The following is a 21,124-nucleotide window of genomic DNA, read 5'->3' as shown; positions in this document are numbered from 1 at the left end:
AGTTTATATTTCATTTTCAGAGCAACGGTAGGTCTTATAAAAGGCTGGTAGGAATTGACACTAGTGTACCTACTTTAGAAAACAGGTCTCTGGTTTCTTATAAAGTTCCATATACATTTAACATATGAACCAACGATCTTATAAATGAAATAAAACTATGCTCATACAAAATATGCTTAGGAATATTATTTACAGCAGCTGTATTTTTATCACCAAAACGTGAAAATGACTGAAATGTTCCTCAACCAGAGGTTGTATTAACAGACTCTGTTACAACCTTATGATACCTGCAATACTTTCAGCAATAAAAAAGGAATGAGCTCTATGGCCAATTAACCCAGATCAAAGACTCTTCCAGAAGGAACAGTCAGCTGGAGAGAGAATGTCCCTGCTTCTGTAGATGCCAAAGCCCTCAGTCAATGTGATCTTGAAGTACAACCCAGGCATTGCCTCAGCTTTGGTGTAGATGCTCAGCTGGCTTCACCAATCTCTGGGGCAAGTCTGATAAGAAAACAGGCTTACACACCTGTGCTTTGCCTGATATTGTGGTGTCGTTCCTGATATATTATCAAAAGGTAACCTTCTTTTCTTCATTTTTAATTGTGGTAAAATACACATCTACTGTATCAATCATAAAGTGTATAGTTCACAGTAGGCACTTTGCTTTTGCTTTTTTTTTCTTAAAAAGCTAATTTAAATACTAAATTATGTCAGTTATTTGGAAATAGGTCAACTTATAACAAAACTTTGATATGGATACAATGGTCTTTTTTTTTTCTTCTTTAAAGGCTTTATAAAATAGTGTTGACATCTGATCTCTAATTTAAAGTGCATTAGAATTGTTTTGTTTAGGGGTGCCTGGGTGGCACAGTCGTTAAGCGCCTGCCTTCCGCTCAGGGCATGATCCCGGCGTTAGGGGATCGAGCCCCACATCAGGCTCCTCCGCTATGAGCCTGCTTCTTCCTCTCCCACTCCCCCTGCTTGTGTTCCCTCTCTCACTGGCTGTCTCTCTCTGTCGAATAAATAAAATCTTAAAAAAAAAAAAGAAAAGAATTGTTTTGTTTTTGGGAAACCCAATTGGCTCCTACCTTAATCAATAGTTCTATTAATAAGAAAACCTTTTAAAATTTGCATTTTGTAGTTCTTTCTGCTAAATTGTTTGTTATTAGCACTGAGATAAAATACAATTCCAAAAAATTTCTCTTTTGTATGAAGACTTTGTACCATATGTGTTTTAGTGATGAGGAGAGAATCAAAAAGGATTTAGGTGTTTAAAGGAGCTGCTTTTAATTAGGACCTTGGATTCTGTAAGGAAAGTCACTTCAGTTTTGACCCTTTTCTCCACAAGCAAGCACCTGGATGCCCGGAGCTGCATACCATTCCTCATGCCCTTTCCTCTTAACTGTCAGAGGTGCTTGCCACTGGCTCTGCCTTGGATTGTACTCTGACATGCCTAATAGTGAGGTTAGCTGTGGCTGTTGCACATACATTTGTGAGTTAACCACTATTTGAATGATGCTGCTTTTTAGAGTTTTTTTTTTTTAATTCAATAGATTTTTGAAGTTTCAGGTAACTGGAAAATTTTCAACTCTTGCAGGATTTTTTTTTAAGATTTTTAAATTTATTTATTTGAGAGAGAGAGAGAGCAGAGCAAGCGAGAACACAGGTAGGGGGAGAGGAGCAGAGGGAGAGGGAGAAGCAGTCTGTCTGCTGAGCAGGGAGCCCGATGTAGGGCTCGAGCCTAGGACCCTGGGATCGTGACCCGAACCGAAGGCAGATGCTTAACCAAACAGCCACCCAGGCGTCCCTCAACTTTTGCGTTTAAAAGTACTGTATGGTGACTAACATAACAAAATAAAAATTATATATAAAAAAAGTAATACTTAAAAAAAAGTGTTTTGGAAATGCTGAAACAAAGTGAAAACATACAAAACTGATCATTTTTGCTTTGCAAAATTATACACAGGTGTTTACTACTTATTCTGTAATCCTCACTGTCTATACAACTTCAGTAACACTTAAACTTGTATTTTTTTTTAAAATCACTGTAGGGATTCTGCCGTGTCTTTGTACATTCTAACCAAGTTATATGGAATGTTTGTGAGTTAGTTTCTATACCATCAAAATGTACTGCCACTAAAGACTGTAAAGAGAGAGCACACTTTTTTGGAGGGTTGAGACAAATAGTTTAAAATTTTTCATAATTTGTGAGTAATAAAAAGCCAGTTTGTATAATTTTTTAAGAATTCCACAAACACTCTCCAGAAACGATCTTTATCCCTTCTCTTTGGTTAATATCTGACACTGTTATTTTTAAGATTACCAGGTGGATGACTACTTTATGATACTGTATTACTATATGATACTGTATTTTATTTGTGTTTACCTTAATGACTGCACATGAAGTACACATATTGAACAATTCTACTTTCATTGTTATAAATTGCCTGAGCATCCCTTTTGCCTCTGTGTGTGTGAGAGTGTGTGTGTGTGTGTGTGAGTGTGTGTGTGTGTGTGTGTGTGGAGTGTGTGTGTGTGAGTGTGTGTGATTTGCCTTTTATTTATCAACGTCTGAGAGTTCTTTGCATATTCTGTATGGTATACATTCTGTCTGCTACACAATTTTTCCATGGTCATTTGCCATTTATTTGATTTCGCAATTTCCTTGAAGATTGATACTATTTTGATATAGTACTGTATATGTTTACTCTTTCTTTACCTGATAATTTAGAAGATGGTAAACTGTGGTTGGAACACAGCAGAATAATCAGTGCCCACCTGCAGTGCGTTCTTTAATTCATAGTAGTTTTCCTTTTTACTTGTGGTTGTTTCTATGGACTCCCCATTTCGTTACACTGAATTACTTCTATATTCTTTTTATCTACTCCACAATGGTTTAATTAATATAGACATCTATGATCACAGTTTAATTTCCACTTTATAAATGTTGGAAACTTACCTCACAGTCTGATGTACAGCATGGTCCAGAACCACATCTTGCTGAGCCTTTCAGTTTACATGTATTAAAATCGCAGCACTTCTTAAACTGACATTCCTAAAATTTCATAAGAAATATCATTGTAGTTCAGCCACTTAGCTCTTATATATTAATCTTAGCTTCTATTGATACACTTTCCTGTTCAACTTTTCAATTATACAATATATTCAGTGAAGTTTTGTTATTTTATTATTTCTAGAATGTCCAAAAGAACATATAGGAACTAAATAACATCTAAAATAGCAGTTGATCAGTAACATTTATTACTTAAAATTATTGGTAATTAATTCATAAACTACCAACATGGAAATATATTTTTGAGGAAGAAAAGTGAGTTTCCAAGAGAAAACCTTCCCCAATTGTCTTCTTAGTGATTTGTTTTTTCAGGTTTCATTTGTGAATAAAGTTAAAGTAGAGTTAGGCAATAATTACAATTAAAATACATTTAGTTTAATAATCATGTCATGTTTTACTATAATGAAACTAACAAAAATATGTTAATAAATATATGTATTTTACTTTTAAATTTTTAAAATATTTCTTTTTTCTTAATTTTTTAAAGATTTATTTATTTGACAGAGAGAGAGAGAGACAGTGAGCAAGAGAAAGAGCACAAGCAGGGGGATGATCAGGAAGAGGGAGAAGCAGACACCCCACTGAGCAAGGAGCCCTATGTGGGGCTTCATCCCAGGACCCTGAAATCATGACCTGAGCTGAAGGCAGATGCTTAACGGACTGATCCACTCAGGGGCCCCTATGTATTTTTTTTTAAGATTTTATTTATTTATTTGACAGAAAGAGACAGCCAGCGAAAGAAGGAACACAAGCAGGGGGAGTGGGAGTGGAAGAAGCAGGCTCCCAGTGGAGGAGCCCGATGTGGGGCTCGATCCCACAACGCCGGGATCACGCCCTGAGCTGAAGGCAGACGCTTAACCGCTGCGCTACCCAAGCACCCTTAGGGCCCCAATGTATTTTTACAAGGTAAATGGCAGTCAACAGTTAGTCAAATGAGGTAATAATTTAAATAATAAACTAAATATTGTTTCCATGTAAATAAATTACATTTATATAATTCTTTAGTATTTTTATATTCTTAACACTTTTTAAAACTCAAACATTTTCTATTTACTCAAAAAACTAGTTTCAAAGATCTTGTCCCTTAGCATAAAGGTACGATTCTTCTTGATTTCTAATTTTCTATTTGTTTCTGCTTTTTCATGTCTTTATGTCAATAGCTATGTATTTATAAATATTTCCATCCTAGAAATAACATAGAAAATATAGAGTAAAAGTTGAAGTTGTTGCTATACTTCCTAGATTCTCCAGGGATAACTTCAATATCACTATGTGAGTGTGTGTGTGTGTGTGTGTGTGTGTGTGTGTGTATTCTTTCATGGCCAGTAAATGAAGATACCCTTCCAACCATATTTATCAATATTAATTATGAAAAAATCAGTTTAATTTACAATGAACTAATGGGGAAATTGTGTCTCATTTTTTTGTTATTTCTCTAATTACTAGTGAATGTGAGCATGAATTTTCATTTTGTACATTATGAATTAAATAATCATTTCTTTTGACACTTTGAGTATTTTGTTTGCTTTTCCCTCTTTTCCCCACTATATAGTGGGGGAAACTTTTACATAATATGCAGTTATCCTTTCTCTCTTCTATATGTTTATAATATTTCTTTGCAGTCTATTGTTTGTCTTGTTAAGGGTGCCTGTCATTTTGTGAAATTTGTGATGTTCATCTTTCTTTATGACTATTGGGTTTTATGTCTCTTTACCAAGACCTCCATTATGCAAAGACTATTGTCAATACTTTATTATTATATTTTTATTGCTATTTAAAACTTACAGATTTATTTTTTCTGAAATGTATCCCTCTGTATTTTGTGAGATATTTGCTCAAATATGTATTTCTTGTCATTACGTTTGTGTATACAAGAACAAATGTACACTCCACATGTGTAGGTGGATGTATAAAACATAATTTAATTTGTATAAAATAAGGGATGTTGATGAAGATATAGGTGTCCATGCCATTCTGCCAAAGACCACCTGGAACACATCTGTAGTTCAACAAGTTGGATTTATTACTAGTGTCAGCAAAAGAGAACACACACCATGGGAAACTGTGGTACTTTTCAATGAGAGGGTATAATTACAGAATTTGGGCTTGTGTTGGGTAATTTGGGACATATAAGGAATCTGGGCTTTGCCAGATTAGATGCTGTCAGAAAAGAAGGTTATGTTCAACAGGAGAATCCTACAACCCATGCATGTCAGGCCAGCTCCTAACAACACCAAGGCCCAGCTGATATTACTAGTCCAGACCCTTCATTATCAGGGGTTGCTTCTCCCTTTCTCATAATGGATGCACTGGATTTATAGATAAATGCTTCTGACATTATCTATTTCCATCCTGAAAATGAATGTTATATATCTATATAACTTCTTACATATTTAGTTAAATCGCTTGATAGATATGTATTGATACATAAATAGATACAGATATATAGATGTCAAATTTCATTTCTTATGCCAATTGCCCAATACAACAGTGAATGCAATTAAACAGCCTCAAACTATGTTTGATGTTTATAAAGGCAAGATTTCCTCCAAATCAACTCTTTCTATAAAAAGTTTCTTGTATTCTTCCTCAGCTTTCATTAAGAAAAACTTTCAAATAAACTCTCCAAGTACTATTATGATTAATGGCTATTCTAAATATAGTAATCCTTATTCACTGATACAAATGATACATACTTATAAAGATAATTACAGTATCCGTGCATTCATTGAATCAACAAGTATTTGTTGAGTACCCTGTATGTACCAGATGCTAGTCTATGTACTAGTGATCAAGCAATGATTAAGGTATGGACTATATTCACTTAAAATTGTTTTTTGTTTTTTGTTTTTTTGCCAATACCACCTCATTTTAATCACAGTATGTGTGTGTGTTTGTGTACGCACATTTGTGTTTAATTTGTTAGGGATGGTAATTGTCCCAAATTATTAAAGTGGATGAAAAGACTTAGTTTATATTTCTAGATGAAAAAATGAATTAGAACATATTGCCTTTTTTCTATAATTTAAAAAATGTATAAAATCAGCATTTTTTTTTAATTTGAGGATAGTTGACACACAACATTACATCAGTTTCCAGGTGTACAGCATAGTGATTCAACTTCTCTATGTATTCTGCTATGCTCACCACAAGTGTAGCTACCATCTGTCACTCTACAATGCTATTACGGTATCATTGACTATATTCTCTATGCTGTGATTAATTAAAAAAAATCACCAGCGGAGCCATGTGGTATGGACTTTTCTCTGATGAGAAGTTTTGATAATATAGATAGGATTTCTTTAGCATATTTTTCTTAATGCTATTCACATTTTAAATGTCTACTCATGTTGGCTTTTGCAAATGCTTTTTTTTCAAGGAATTTGTCCATTTAACCCAGGTTGTTAAATTTAGTAGTATAACATTGTTCATGGTATCGTGTTATCATTTTAATGTCATATTACATAAGATCTATATTAACATCCCATCTTAGTTACTGTTATTATTGAATTTTTATTAGTGTCAATAGGGGCACTTCTAACTATCTATCTATCTATTTATTCAAACAACTTACATTAGTTTGCAGGATGCTTAGATGCAGAATCTGTGCGAAACTTGAGTCCATTGAACCTGCTGTGAGATGGCCTTTTTCAAGGACTCCATGTGTTACTGGATTCTACTCTACCCTCACTCTATGATGATGTTTTGGGTCCTCTCATGTGAGTACAATGAGCAAAGATTCTGTATTGAATCATTTTACAATGGTCTGGGTATTCCCCATTCCCTAGTGCACAGTTACTTCAGTAAAAGACTATGGTCACTCTGTTGGAGAGGGGAATGATTGAGGAAATTGCTGCTTTCTGTCCTTACTGAGCATTGTAGGATTTCATCCTTTATCTGAGCAATGAGCCCAAGCTCTGAAACTGGCTGGGTCTGAAAATGTAGCAAGAGATTAGCAAGAGATCTGTAACAATTGGTATCAATCCTCTGCTCACTTTTTAAAAATTTTAGTTATATACACTAAGAAATATGGTAATTGACTACCCAGATCTTTCTTAACTATCAGTATAAATCCATGCAAGTCAAAACCAGTAGTTGCCATCTATGCCTCTCTTCCCTTTACGCTAATTTCATCCATTTTGGCTGTTATTTTAAGCACTGCCACTTGGCCTCTGCTATTTTGATATTCAGTGTTTCCTAGTGACACCAGGGTGCCCAGTTCTGTAATGGCACTTCCAGCCATCAACTGTTATCTATAGAAGAAAGCTACCATTGAGATTTTCAACAATGTTAGTATCTCTTCTGTAGTACATTTTTTTTTCATTGCCTTAGTGAAAGCAGTATCCTGAGAGCCACCCAAATAACTGGATGCTGAATTTGTATTCTTATATTTTATTATAATATGACCACTATTCTGAGCTTTTGACCCCTTCCATATTTCTCTATTAAGGTAGTTCTGACAATAAAAAAATAAAATAAAAATAAAGAAGTTCTGGCATACCCAGGATTCATCCACAGCAAATCAAGACTGGCCATGGGTCTCCTTGCCTATCAAATCTTGATTCACCAGAGAGTACCCCCCATCAATAAACTCTAACTTATCCAGGCTTATATAGTAATACCTTGGAGCCAGCATTCTTAGCCTCCTTCCTGGCTATTATCCAGGTTTTTGTCTATACATATCAGCAAGTTCTTAAAAATAATCTCTTTATTGTAATAGCAGAGAGTACTGCCTCACTTGGGCTATGGTCAGACTTGACATAGTCTAGAACCAATGAGAGAATGCAGGGACAGATCTTAAAAAGAACAAGCATCATCTTGTGAGACATCCATTTCATGTGGAGTCTTTGTGTCATCTCTAGGCAATGTGAGGCTGCCTTCCTCCACCATGGGCTTAGCAGTCACTTCCCAGCCCAGGGGTTTCCCAGAAATTTGAAGATTTAAGTTTCTAAAGTCCATAATTTCAAATGTCCTAAACCGAGAAATGAGTACATTTTGCCGTCTGGTGAACAATACATCCACTTTCAAAATCCTATCCTAGGTGTCTGCTTCCTAGGAATCTTCTGGTACCAGCTGATTTGGTTTTAGTTGCCCAAGAAACAGACTCTGAAACAAGGATATGTATAAGCATAATAGCTCCCTAATGAGGCTGTCACAAATTACCAAAAACTTAGCAACTTAAAATAATTAAATAATTATCTCATAGTCTATAGCTCAGAGGTTCAAGTACATAAACTAGTCCAGATCCTCTGCTTGTAGTCTCACAAGGCTAAAATCAACATGTCAATAGGGCTATGTGGAGAGGCTTTGGGAAGCATTTCACCTCAAGTCTCATTCAGATTGTTCGCCAAATTTGATTTCTGTGGTTATAGGGCTGAGAGTTCTGTTTCCTTGCTGACTATCAGCCAAGGGCATGTTTTTTCTCCTAGAAACTAACTGCATTCCTCCTGTGCTTCTATGTATATTCCTTCAGCAACAGCAGGTTGGGTCTCTGTCTCCAAGTATTTTTGAGTCTTCTGCTACATCTCTCTGACTTCACTTGGAGAATGTTCTCTGTTTTTAAGGACTCATTTGATTGGACTGGACCTACCCAGATACCCCAGGATAATGTCCCCATCTTCAAGTCCATAACCTTAGTTACTTGTGCAAATTAACATATCCACAAGTCCATGAATTGAAGTGAGGACATCTTCGAAGGTCTATTCTACCTACCACCCAAACACTGTCACGGGAGTACAGATATAGGGAAGGGAAGCAAGCCAGTATGTGTGGGTTTGTGAGTTGCTTACTGATTTTTTAAAAAAGATTTTATTTATGTATTTGACAGAGAGACAGCCATCGAGAGAGGGAACACAAGCAGGGGGAGTGGGAGAGGAAGAAGCAGGCTCCCCGCTGAGCAGGGAGCCCAATGCGGGGCTCGTTCCCAGAATGCCGGGATCACGCCCTGGGCTGAAGGCAGACTCTTAACAACTGTGCCACCCAGGCGCCCCTGCTTACTGCTCTTGTAAGATAAAGCTAAATTCCACAGGTACCTCTAGGAAATGATATGAAACAGGGGGCATCAAAACATTTTTTGTAAAGGACGAAATAGCAAATATTTGCAACTTTGCTAAAATAGTGCGCTGTATGGCTTCTGTTGCAAATGTTCAACTCTGCCATTATAGCACAAAAGTAGCCATAGACAGTATGCAAACATATAGGCATAGCTGCATTCCAATAAAGTTCCATTTACAAAAATAGGTGGCAGCTGACTTTGGTCCACCGGGAAGTTTGCAGAAATCTCATATAGAGCATATCTCAGAGAATTTCCTTATAAGGGGTAATGAATATGAGGCATTTATTCACCAACTACCCTTCATAATTATTTGAGGACTGATCATTAGCCTCAAGTGCTTTAAGCCCATCCTGCTAAAAGCTGAGCATGCTACTGAGACCAGAAGAAACACTCCAAGAAAAAGTCTCTGATACTTGAAGCAAATACTCTCTCCAGGAACAATCAATGCTAAGATTTTGGTAGGACACTGACAATATCTACTATAAGTGACATTCTGCTTACAGCCTGTAGTTGTGGAAGCTCATAATGTGCAGACCCAGCTCCAGATTATGTTGTTTTTTTCTATTGTTCATTAAAAATAACCAGATATTTTGGGAGGCAGTGGGCACCATATTTAGGAGGTTATAAATATGAGATGAGCATAGTACCACTAATCAGAAAAGTAAAATGACAGAAAATCTGAGATAACTGGATGCCTAGGTAGCTCAGTTGGTTAAGTGTCTGACTCTTGATTTTGGCTCAGGTCATGATCTCAGGGTTATGAGATCAAGCCCCCCATTGGGCTCCACACTAGGCGTGGAGCCTGCTTGAAATGCTCTGTCTCCCTCTCTCCTGCCCCTCCCCACCCCATTCTCTAAAAAGAAAGAAAGACCTGAGATAAATGGAAACCCTACACACACACACGCACATATATATAAACTTCTAGGAATAGTGAGGGATTAAGATAATTTGTAGGGATTTAATGTTATGTAAACAATTGGTGGTCAGCTCTTTTTGTAGGTGGATAGGAAATTCATGTAACTGCTGGGGGACTAATCATTAAGTTTTATTTTATTTAAATAGAGGGGAAATGCAAAATATTACGTAACAATGACACTAGATTAAATGTGTGGTCTTATCTGTTGAGAATAGTGTACAGAGAGTATTTTGTTAATAGGACTGTGGTAGAATGGTTATCTATATTTAGAAGTGAGCAAATAGAACAAGTTTTGATAATCCTGAAACTTAGAAACGTAAGAATGCTTGAGGATTAAGAAAAATCTATTATAATGTTACACCATTCTTGCAACCAAAAGAGATGGGAAAATTTGGTCCAAATTCAGGAGAAGTTTGTAGAGAAAACAGACTGGGGCCACATGAGTTAGGAAATAAGGTGAGGATAACAAGCCCACCACTTAGCCTACATATGCAAAACCTGTCTGCTGCCATACTTGGTAACAGTATATGCAAACCAAATTTTCATGACTCATTTGTTTTCTCAACTGAAGAGGGATGGAAAAGTTATTCATATACCCTCAACTTACACTCATTTCATATCTAGGTTCTATATTAAAGACATAGTTGCATATATTATTCCATATATACCATGACAACCACTTATTAGAAACACAAGAATTTGTGCTCAAATTCCAATTTTTATTGCTTACCTCTTGGCTGCCACAGTCACAGTCTTCATTAGGTTCCAAAATCCCATTACCACATACTGATTGATTTTGATATAATGGTTGCAAATTTGAAAAGTTCTGAAGACATTTAGCCTCAAATTTTGAAACAAAATATCTATAGTCATGTACGCTACAGTTGCTAAAAATCTTTATACCACTGGAACCCCTACAATGAAATAATAATCCTCAGGTAAATCTTCAGGCTAATAAAACTCCACCTAAACAATGCCCCCATATATAATGATATGAATTGCAAGATGGCAAATAGAAAACTGGTACTTGAGCAGAGATGAAGACAAGCATGATTAAATTTTAATTTATCATCATTTATCTTTAACATGCTTTTTTAAAAATGTCATTGAAAATGTACCTTTCCAGGGAAGCAATAAAGTGTAATAGTTAAATATCTACCTATTTATCACTATTATCTATCCTTCTTTCTATCTAATATGCTCTTCTCTCATATATCCAAAGCTTCCCTCCCTCATTTCAGTAAGATGTCTACTCAAATGTTACCTTCCAAAGAGGTCTTTCTTGACATTATATAAAATTGTGTCCCCTCCCACATTCTCCTTCCCCTGTCAATATTTATTATTCTACATGGTACTTTTGCATCATGTAAAAATAAGCTCATTTGTATTTTTTAAATGTTTTTATATAACTTAAATTTTTTATATAACTTAAATTTTGCCCTAAAATATAAGTTCTGTGAAGGTCTTTATAGCTATATTTCTAGTGGAATATCTAAAAGATGTGTCTAATGGATCTCTAATAGACATTCTGAATATACTATGTACAATATTGACTACTGGTCTTCTCAGCCAAGACTGTGCCATCCACTATTCTCAGTTCCAGGCAACTCTATTCTTCTGGTTTCTCAGGTTAATAACATTGGTGTAATCCTGGACTCTTTTTCTCTCATATACATCCTCTATCAATACACATGCACGTACATGAATGTAACATATCCAGTTAACAATTTTTATGTTGATTGAATGTTGGAATCATAATATTTTTGATATATTGAGTTAAATATTGAGTTAAATATTGAGTTAAATGTATTATTAAAATATATTACTGCAATTAACTTCATCTGATTTTAAAAAACTTTAATTCAGCTACTAGAAAATCTAAAATTACATATGTGGGTCACATTTTATTTCTATTGTACAGTGCCAGTCTAAGCAATCATGTCTGAACCAATAACTCCAAAACAGCAATAGCTGAGCCGCCAAGGAAATAAATGTATAGCTGCTAGGGTTTTGGAGATGGGAGAGTGAGAAAAAAAAACAAAAAAAAAAGGCATGCTTTAGCTTTCACTGACTTAGGCATTTGTAATGGAATAAATAGGGGAAAGTGGGAAGAATATCACAAGGAATAATATTATTTAAGCAATTTTCTATTACTTTTAACTACTTTGTTTCAATAGGTATCAGTGACACTCCACTTTTGCAGGCCATTCTTAGGCAAAAAGCTACAAATTTTGAGCACCGATATTTTTTATACAGAATTAGTTTTGAAATAGACACTTAGATGAATCACTAAATTCTAATCCTGAAATCAATATTGCACTGTATGTTAATTAACTAGAATTTAAATAAAACTTAAAAAGAAAAAACAGAAACAGGTTATTTTCTACTTGGGTCACATGCTTTTTGAGTAAAAATTAAAAGTATTAATTAGAACTTGGAGCTTTTGCTTAAAGTGTGTACAAAGCAATTTATTTTTTTAAATCTTTGCTTACAAGATGGCCATGAAAAGGAAGAAATGACTGTGCTAGCCTAAGCATATAGAATTTTAATAGACAAGGCATTTCAAAGTAAATCTTAATTGATTTGTTTTTTGTAGGGAAGATTACCATCCAGGTCTAAAGACAACTATAGTGTAAATTGAGCTAAGGCAGCCATTTCAAAGTAATTTCTAATCCCAACCTCCAAGAGCAGGGTAGGAAAAATTGAAATAATTATTTTAGGGAAACATAACTTTTCCTGCAACTCTAACTCTTTTTGAATCCCATGGGCATTAACTTGGCAAAACCTCAACTATTTACTTTCTTTATATATACAATTTGGTAGCTGAAATTATATGGACCAAAATAAATAACATGCTGTTTGAATTCATATTAAGTATATTTTCAAAAGGCCCAACAATCCTATCACATTCTTAAGTCATTTCTAATTTCTATGCTCCAAGACAAGTGCTTCACATCTTTTATCCAAACTCTTATACTCCTTACTCTGAACTTCCTATCAGAAGAAATTGTCCTCATCTTTATACCTCTATTAACCAAATTACCTACATTTTTATCTGTTTACTCTGCTAATATCTTATCACAATACTTGACAATAAAAGTCAGCCCCTCTACTTATGCACTAAATGCTATCCTCTCTAATTTACTCAATGATTTTGTTCTTAAGTCTTCATTATACCCAACACCGTCATCTTTTCCCTCTCTTTCTTTCAGTCTATAGATAATATGTAGTTTCTCCCATTCTAATACATTTTTAATGTTGTTGTTGTTCTAATTGCATACTGATTCTGTTGATATATGCAGGTAGTCAATCATAATATCTGTAAATAAGGGAACTTTTTTTTTCCTCCTCAAACCTTTCCTCCTTTTTCTTTCTCTTAAAATTCTAGCCAAAGCTGCCAGTACTATATCACTGAGGGTAATTTTAGGTATGTTTGCTTTGAATGCAATATGCTACAACAACCAAAACAACAGTACCATATTTATATAATATTTCACAGTCTTCATAAATCTTAAAAATTTCCCTCTAATTCCCTCAAGTGAGCATTTGTTAATCATGGTATTTACCACTTTTTTGGAGTCATATCACATAGGCAAATTTGTTAGTGTGATATCTCTTTGTGCACAACACACCTTTCCAATTTTCAGCATGGAGTTGAATATAAAGAGTGAAAAATTCATCACATCTTGTAAACAGCTTCACAAATATATATGTGAAATTAATTAAGAAGAAAAAAGGTCTTACACTGCTTTATGATTCATTATGCATGTAGCTCTTGGACAAGAACAGTTATTAATATCATCATATGTTAATCCCATTTTAAGCCCAAGTAGTTGAGCTATAATAACTGAAAATCCCTCCAAAGTTATTGCATCTGGATACTAAAATAAAGAAGATTGAAAGGAAAACCATCATACAAGAAGTTAACAAAAGCAAATAATAAAACATTTTGTTCCTATAAAATTTTATATTTCAATAGTTTTTATGTTAAGCATATTTTATGTCATTTTGATATGTCATTGATAAGACTATCCATACTGATTAATTGGCTAAGAACCATGCAACACTGTAAAGAAAGATCAAGCTAGAAGCACTCTCTGGTTTAATATTTGACATGCTCTAATTCTATAGCCATAGTATTTCTGATGCAATCAACACAAAGCACATTTATTTAACTTTCTCATCAAATCAGCTCATCCAATTAACAAATATTAATTCAGCATACACATGTGTCAAGCACATGAACAGAAGATGAAAATGTAGTGGCATGCATGAAGAAATGGACTTTATTCACACCGGGAGCTTCCATTACAGAAGGGGAGAAAGAAGATATACAAAAGACTTAAAACAAACTTCCCAAATACAAAGAGATCATGAAAAGTGTTCTAAAGACAATGAAGTGCTCCAACAGAGAATTTTGAGGAGGAGTATAACTACTTACTATTTGTGAATTAATACTTAGGCTGAGGTGTGACATTTAGGAAATGACCCAGCAATATAAATAGGTGTAAGGTGGTTATATAGGAGCTCATCAAGAGGTTGTAGGATAATGAAGTAAAAACAACAACAAAAAAACCAGAAATTAGAGTTGTAGGCAAAGCCATGGTAAACACGCTTGGAATGAGAAGTTATTTTAAAAAGGTTGCTGTCAGTGCAGAGTGGTATTTCATATTATTTAACCTTGATAAATAAGTTGTGAAACTTTTCTCATCCCATTGATCATTACATCTCTAATTTTCCTACATCAAATGAAATTTATGATAAAATTTAAGTAATTCATACCTAAAAGAAAAAAAGAACATTGTGTATATGTATGTGCAAGTGTGTGAATGAAAACATGGAAAAATTAGTTAATAGCTAATAGTAAATTGTTACCTTTCTTTTTACCCTGTAAGAGCTAAGTGTGAAAGAGAGGAAAAATCCCAATAACAGAATTTAAAAGAAAGTTAAAACCACAGCAGAACCTGAAAGATGGTGTCTGGCTGGTCACTAGATTTTAGGGCAAGTTGTAACAACCAGAAGCTGGTCTTTTACTGCCAGCTCAGAAAAAGAAGACATGGTCTTGTACTTCATAATTATACAGTTGAAAATAAATCCCCTGTATAAAGTCATGCAAAAAATAAAGTAACCTAGTGGTTATACTGTGCAGGAAAGGAAGACAGACTACACACACACACACACACACACACACAATCATAACAGGAATAAAAAAGATGAAATCACAGCAGATTCTACAGATTAAAAAGAGCTATGATGTGCAAAAGAATGAAATTGTACCCTTATCTTACACCATTCACAAAAATTAATGTGACATGGATTAAAGACTTGCTCATAAGACCGAAAACTGTAAAATTTTTAGAAGAAAACATAAGCAAAAATCTCCTTGACATTGGTCTTGGCGATGATACTTTATTTTTCACATCAAAAGCACAGGCAACAAAAACAAAAATTAACAAGTGGTGGAATTACTGGAGCAACCCAAGTGTTCACGGATAGATGAATAGATAAAGAAGGTGTGGTATATAGATGTACAATGGAATATTACTCAGCATATGAAAGAATGAAATCTTGCCATTTGCAACAACATGGGTGGACCTAGAGGGCATAATGTTATATGAAATAATTCAGTCAGAGAATGACAAATACCATATGATTTCACTCACATATGGAATTTAAAAAAACAAAACAAATGAACAAACACAGGAAAAAAAAAAAAAGAGGAGAAAACCAGAATCTTAAATACAGAGAATAAACCAGTGGTTGCCAGAGGGGAGGTTGGGGGTGGTGGTGGTGAGCAAAATAGGTAAAAAAAGATTAAGAGTACACATATATTGATGAACACTGAGAAATGTTTAGAATTATTGAATCATTATAGTGCACACCTGAAACTAACATATCACCATACATTAATCATACTTGAGTAAACACAAACAAAAAACAAAAAGTTATAAATTGGGACTACATCAAACTAAAATGTTTCTCCATAGCAAAGGAAAAAAAAAATCAAAAGGCAACCTATTGAATGGAAGAACATATTTGCAAACCATATATCCAATAAGAAATTATATCAAAAATATATAAGGAACTCAGAACTCAATAGCAAAACACCAAATAACTCAATTAAAAAATAGGCAAAGCACTTGAATAGACATTTTTTCTAAATAATACATACAAATGGCCAACAGGTATATGAAAAGATGCTAAACATCACTAACCATCAGGGAAATGCAAATCAAACCCACCATGAGTTATCACCTCACACCAGGTAAGATGGCTATTATCAAAAAGACAAGCGATAACAAATGTTGGTGAGGATGTGGAGAAAAGCTATTGGTGGGAATGTAAATTGGTACACCCATTATGAAAAATAGTGTGCAGATTGCCCCAAAATTTAAAAATAGAATTACCATATGAGCCAGTGCAATCCCACTTCTATTTATATAACCAAAACAAATGAAATTGCTCTCTTTAGCCCTATGTTAATAGCAGCATTATTCACAATAGCCAAGTTTTGGAAGCAACATAAATGTCCATCAATAGATGAATGGACGAAGAAAATGTAGTGTATCTAGTCAATGGAATATTATTCAGCCATAAAAAAGAAGGAAATCCTTCCATTTGCGATAACATAGATGACTAGGAGTGCATTATGCTAAATGAAATGAGAAAGACAAATATGTATGATATCACTTATATATGGTAACTTTAAAAAAAGTCAAACTTATGGAAACAGAGAGTAGAACTGTAGTTGCTAAAACTAGGGGAAGGGGAAAATGGGGAGATGTGGGCCAAAGGGTACAAACGTCCAGTTATAAGATGAATAAGTTCTGAGGATCTAATATAACTATGGGAACTATAATTCATAATTATATATTATATACTTGAAATTTGTTAAGAGAGTACATCTTAAGCATTCTCATAAAACATAACTATATGAGTTGATGAAATATATTTATTTGTTTATGGGAGTTGTTTCATAATGTAAATATATCAAATTATCACATTGTACAATTTAAATATATTAGTATTTTATTTGTCAATTATACCTCAATAATGCGGGGGGGGGTCTCTAGATGTGTTTGTGTGTGCATGAAAATAGAGGGGAAAAATGGAGAAATAAATCAATATTAGATCGTTTCAACAGAAATTTGGAATCTATAGTATAGAATCTAATAGATGCTTCAAGTCAGGAAGGAGTTGGATCTTATTACACTATTTCCCTGTGCATGATACCCAAAAGTGCTCAAGAATTAACAGAAGACATGAATAGATATTTTTCCAAAGAAGACATACAGATGGCAACAGATACATGAAAAGATGCTCACCATCACTGATCATTAGGGAAACAGAAATCAAAACTACAATAAGGTATCACCTCACACCTGTCAGAATGGCTAAAATCAACAATACAAGATACAACAGGTGTTGGCAAGGATGTGCAGAAAAAGGAACCCTCTTGCACTGTTGGTGGGAATGCAAACTGGTGCAGCCACCCTGGAAAACGGTATGGAGGTTCCTCAAAAAGTTAAAAAGAGAACTACCCTATGATCCAGCAATTACACATTATTTCCCCCCAAATAATACGAAAACACTAATTCAAAGGGATACATGTACCCCTATGTTTATAGCAGCATTATCTACTGGAATATTGCTCAGCCATTAAAAAAGAATGAAATCTTGCCATTTGCAAAGATATAGATGGAGCTTGAGAGTATTATGCTAAGCAAAATTAATCAGTCAGAGAAAGACAAATATCATATGTTTTCACTCATATGTGGAATATAAGAAACAAAACAAACAAAGGGGGGGGAGAGAAAGGCAAACCAAGAAACAGATTCTTAACTATAGAGAACAAACTGATGATTATCAGAGGGGAGGTAGCTGGGGTGTGGGTTAAACAGATGATAGAGATTAAGGAGGGCACTTGTGATGAGCACTGGGTGTTGTATGGAAGTGCTGAATCACTATATCATACACCTGAAACTAATAGTATACTATATATTAACTAACTGGAATTTAAAGAAAAACTTAAAAAAAGAAAAAAACACCACCAGAAGCTAGAAGTATGGGTTGGGAGTCCATGCTCAAAGGAAATACCTATGAACAGTGACAGTCTTTGTGACTTTCAGCCTAAGGCCAGATATAATAGACATGGCATGTGGGTTCACAGGCCATTAGTGAAGAAAAAAAAAAAAAAAGATACTCCAGGCCTGGGAAATTAAACATCTGACATGAAGAAACGGTGGCTGCTGTAAAAATATGCAAAAGGGAAGACTTTAGAAAAAGAATCCTCCAAATTCTGTCTCCCACATTTCTGGCTGACTCCTGAAACATTCATATATGGGGCAGCCTCAACACTGAACTTAACCAAAGACTAAAGATCTCAACTGAGTCCAGATCTGCTGTCAATCGTCTACAGCTGCTGTTCTGAATTTAACCTGCATGATAAAAGAAACAAAAAAAATCAACACTCATCAGAGAAAAACAATAGAATCCAGACTCCCAGACTCCCTAATAGCATGTATAATGTCCACAGTTTCAAAGAATATCTCTCAAGGCCATGAAAACTAAATTGAGATGTAAACAATAGAACTGATCTAGAATGTGTTTTTAGAAAAAAAAGGAAAAAAAAGCAACTGCCTTCTGAAATGGAAGATTTAATAGGAATTAGTGTCTTGTAACATATTTCTCAGAAGTATCCTGGATGTAGTCTAAAATTACTTATTATACCAAGAACCAGAAATAGCTCAACTGAAATGAGAAAATATAATCAACAGACATCAAAACCAAGATAGTCCATATACTACATTCTCTGAAGGATTTTAAAGCAATTATCATAAAAATGCTTCAACAAGTAATTATAAAATCTCTAAAACAAATAAATAAAGTCTCATAAAGGAAATATACAGGGAAACAGAAAATGACATTTATAGAACAAAAAATACAGAAATCATAAATAGATACATAATAAACAAAATCTGAGTAGGTGGACTTAGTAGCAAAATGGAGATGTTAGAGACAGAATGAGTGAATTTAAGGACTAATTCATATAAATTATCTAATCTGAACAACAGAAAGAAAATAGTTTCTTATAAAATTAACAGAAATCCAGGGAGCAGTGGAACAATGGCAAAAGATCAAACATCAATGTCATTAGTGTCCCAGAAGGGGACAAAGGGGGCATAACTGAAAAATATTTGAAGGCAAATGGCTAAAATGTCCCCAATTTCTAACAAGATAAACTTAGAGTAATCATGGTAGACACATCATGATTAAATAGGTGGAGAAAATATTTAAGTGTCTTGAAATCAGCCAAAGAAAATCAACGCATTGCTTATAGAGGAGCAACGATTTATACAACAGAGAATTTCTCATCAGAAATATGATGCACAGAGGATGCACAAAATTTTTCAAGTGCTGAAAGAAAAAAATGTCAACCCACAACTTTAATCCAGCAAAAATATCCTTCAAGAATGAAGATGAAATAAAGACATTCTGAAATGAAGGAAAATTAAGATACTATGTTGGCAGTAGCCCTGCTTTAAAAAAATGACTAAAGAATTTTGAGGGGATAAAAAGAAAATGATAATAAAGGAAAACCTGTAATATCAGAGATGAACAAGCAAAATGGGAAAATATAATAAACTTTCTCTTCATTTGATTTTTAACAAAATTTTGTTTCATGGTTAAAAATAAAATGCTAATTTTCTGTGATTTGGTGTTAATGGATTTAAAAGTAATATTTAAATAAACTACACAATTACTTATTTTATGTTTATATGACATGATTTGAGACCTAAAAGACGGTGTTAACATTTCCACATTCTATTTGAAGTGGTAAAATGTCTATACATATACGTGTGTGTGTGTGTGTGTGTACATGTGTATGTGTTTGCACTCTCACTACAGAAAACAGTAAAAAGCTTTTCCAAAGAAAATCTGGTGGTATCACAATTCCAGACTTCAAGCTCTATTACAAAGCTGTAATCACCAAGACAGTACAGAACTGGCATGAAAATAGACACATAAACCAATGTAACAGAGTAGGGAACCCCAAAATGGACCCTCAGCTCTATGATCAAGCAGTCTTCAACAAAGCAGGAAAGAATAACCAATGGAAAAAAGACAGTCTCTTCAACAAATGGTGTTGGGAAAATTGGACAGCCACATGCGAATGAAACTGGACCACTTTCTTACACCATACACAAAATAGACTTAAAATGGATGAAATATGAGACAGGAATCCATCAAAATCCTAGAGGAGAACACAGGCAAGCAAACTCTTTACCTTGGCCACAGCAACTTCTTGCTAGACATGTCTCCAAAGGCAAGGGAAACAAAAAACAAAAATGAACTATTGGGACTTCATCAGGATAAAAAGCTTTTGTACAGCAAAGAAAATAGTCAACAAAACTAAAAGACAACCTACAGAATGGGAGAAGATATTTGAAAATTTCTCATCAGATCAAGGGCTAGTATCCAAAATCTGTTAAGAACTTTACAAATTTAATCCTTATTTTTTAAAATTATGTTCCGTTAGCCACTGCATAGTACATCATTAGTTTCTGACGTAGCGTTCAATGATTCATTAGCTATGTATAACATCCAATGTACATCACAACATGTGCCCTCCTTAATACCCATCACTGGTTACCTCCTCCCCCCAACCCCCTCCCCTCTGAAACCCTCAGTTTGTTTCCCAGGTTCCATAGTCTCTCATGGTTCCTTTCCCTCTCCGATTCTTCTCCTTCAGATTTCCCTCCCTTCCCCTATGGTCCTCTGTGCTATTGCTTATATTCCACAAATGAGTGAAACCATATGATAATTGTCTTTCTCTGCTTGACTTATTTCACTTAGCATAATCCCCTCCAGTTCCATTCATGTCGATGCAAATGGTGGGTATTCATCTTCTCTGATGGCTGAATAATATTCCATTGTATATATTTACCACATCTTCTTCATCCATTCATCTGTTGAAGGGCTTCTCGGCTCCTTCCATAGTTTGGCTATTGTGGACATTGTCACTATGAACATTGGAATGCATGTGCCCCTTCTTTTCACTACATCTGTATCTTTGGGG

General features: G+C 34.6%; 1 protein-coding gene across 1 annotated transcript in view; it reads right to left on the bottom strand.

The window, feature by feature from the left end:
• The window catches only part of LOC123780332 (disintegrin and metalloproteinase domain-containing protein 18-like), a 148,581-nt gene that overhangs the window by 77,507 nt on the left and 49,950 nt on the right, over window positions 1–21,124 (bottom strand). The window contains exons 11-13 of the mRNA XM_087856316.1: window positions 13,789–13,925; window positions 10,775–10,958; window positions 2,960–3,055 (exon numbers count right to left, since the gene is read on the bottom strand). Coding sequence (XP_087712442.1) covers window positions 2,960–3,055; window positions 10,775–10,958; window positions 13,789–13,925 — 417 coding nt within the window. The remainder of the gene's footprint in view (window positions 1–2,959; window positions 3,056–10,774; window positions 10,959–13,788; window positions 13,926–21,124) is intronic.

Source organism: Ursus americanus, chromosome 27, assembly GCF_024610735.1.
Source record: "Ursus americanus isolate L20-20 chromosome 27, mUrsAme1.1.p, whole genome shotgun sequence".
Classification (NCBI taxonomy): domain Eukaryota; kingdom Metazoa; phylum Chordata; class Mammalia; order Carnivora; family Ursidae; genus Ursus; species Ursus americanus.
The sequence above is the reverse complement of the archived record's forward strand: the minus strand, read 5'-3'. Positions and strand labels throughout refer to the sequence as shown.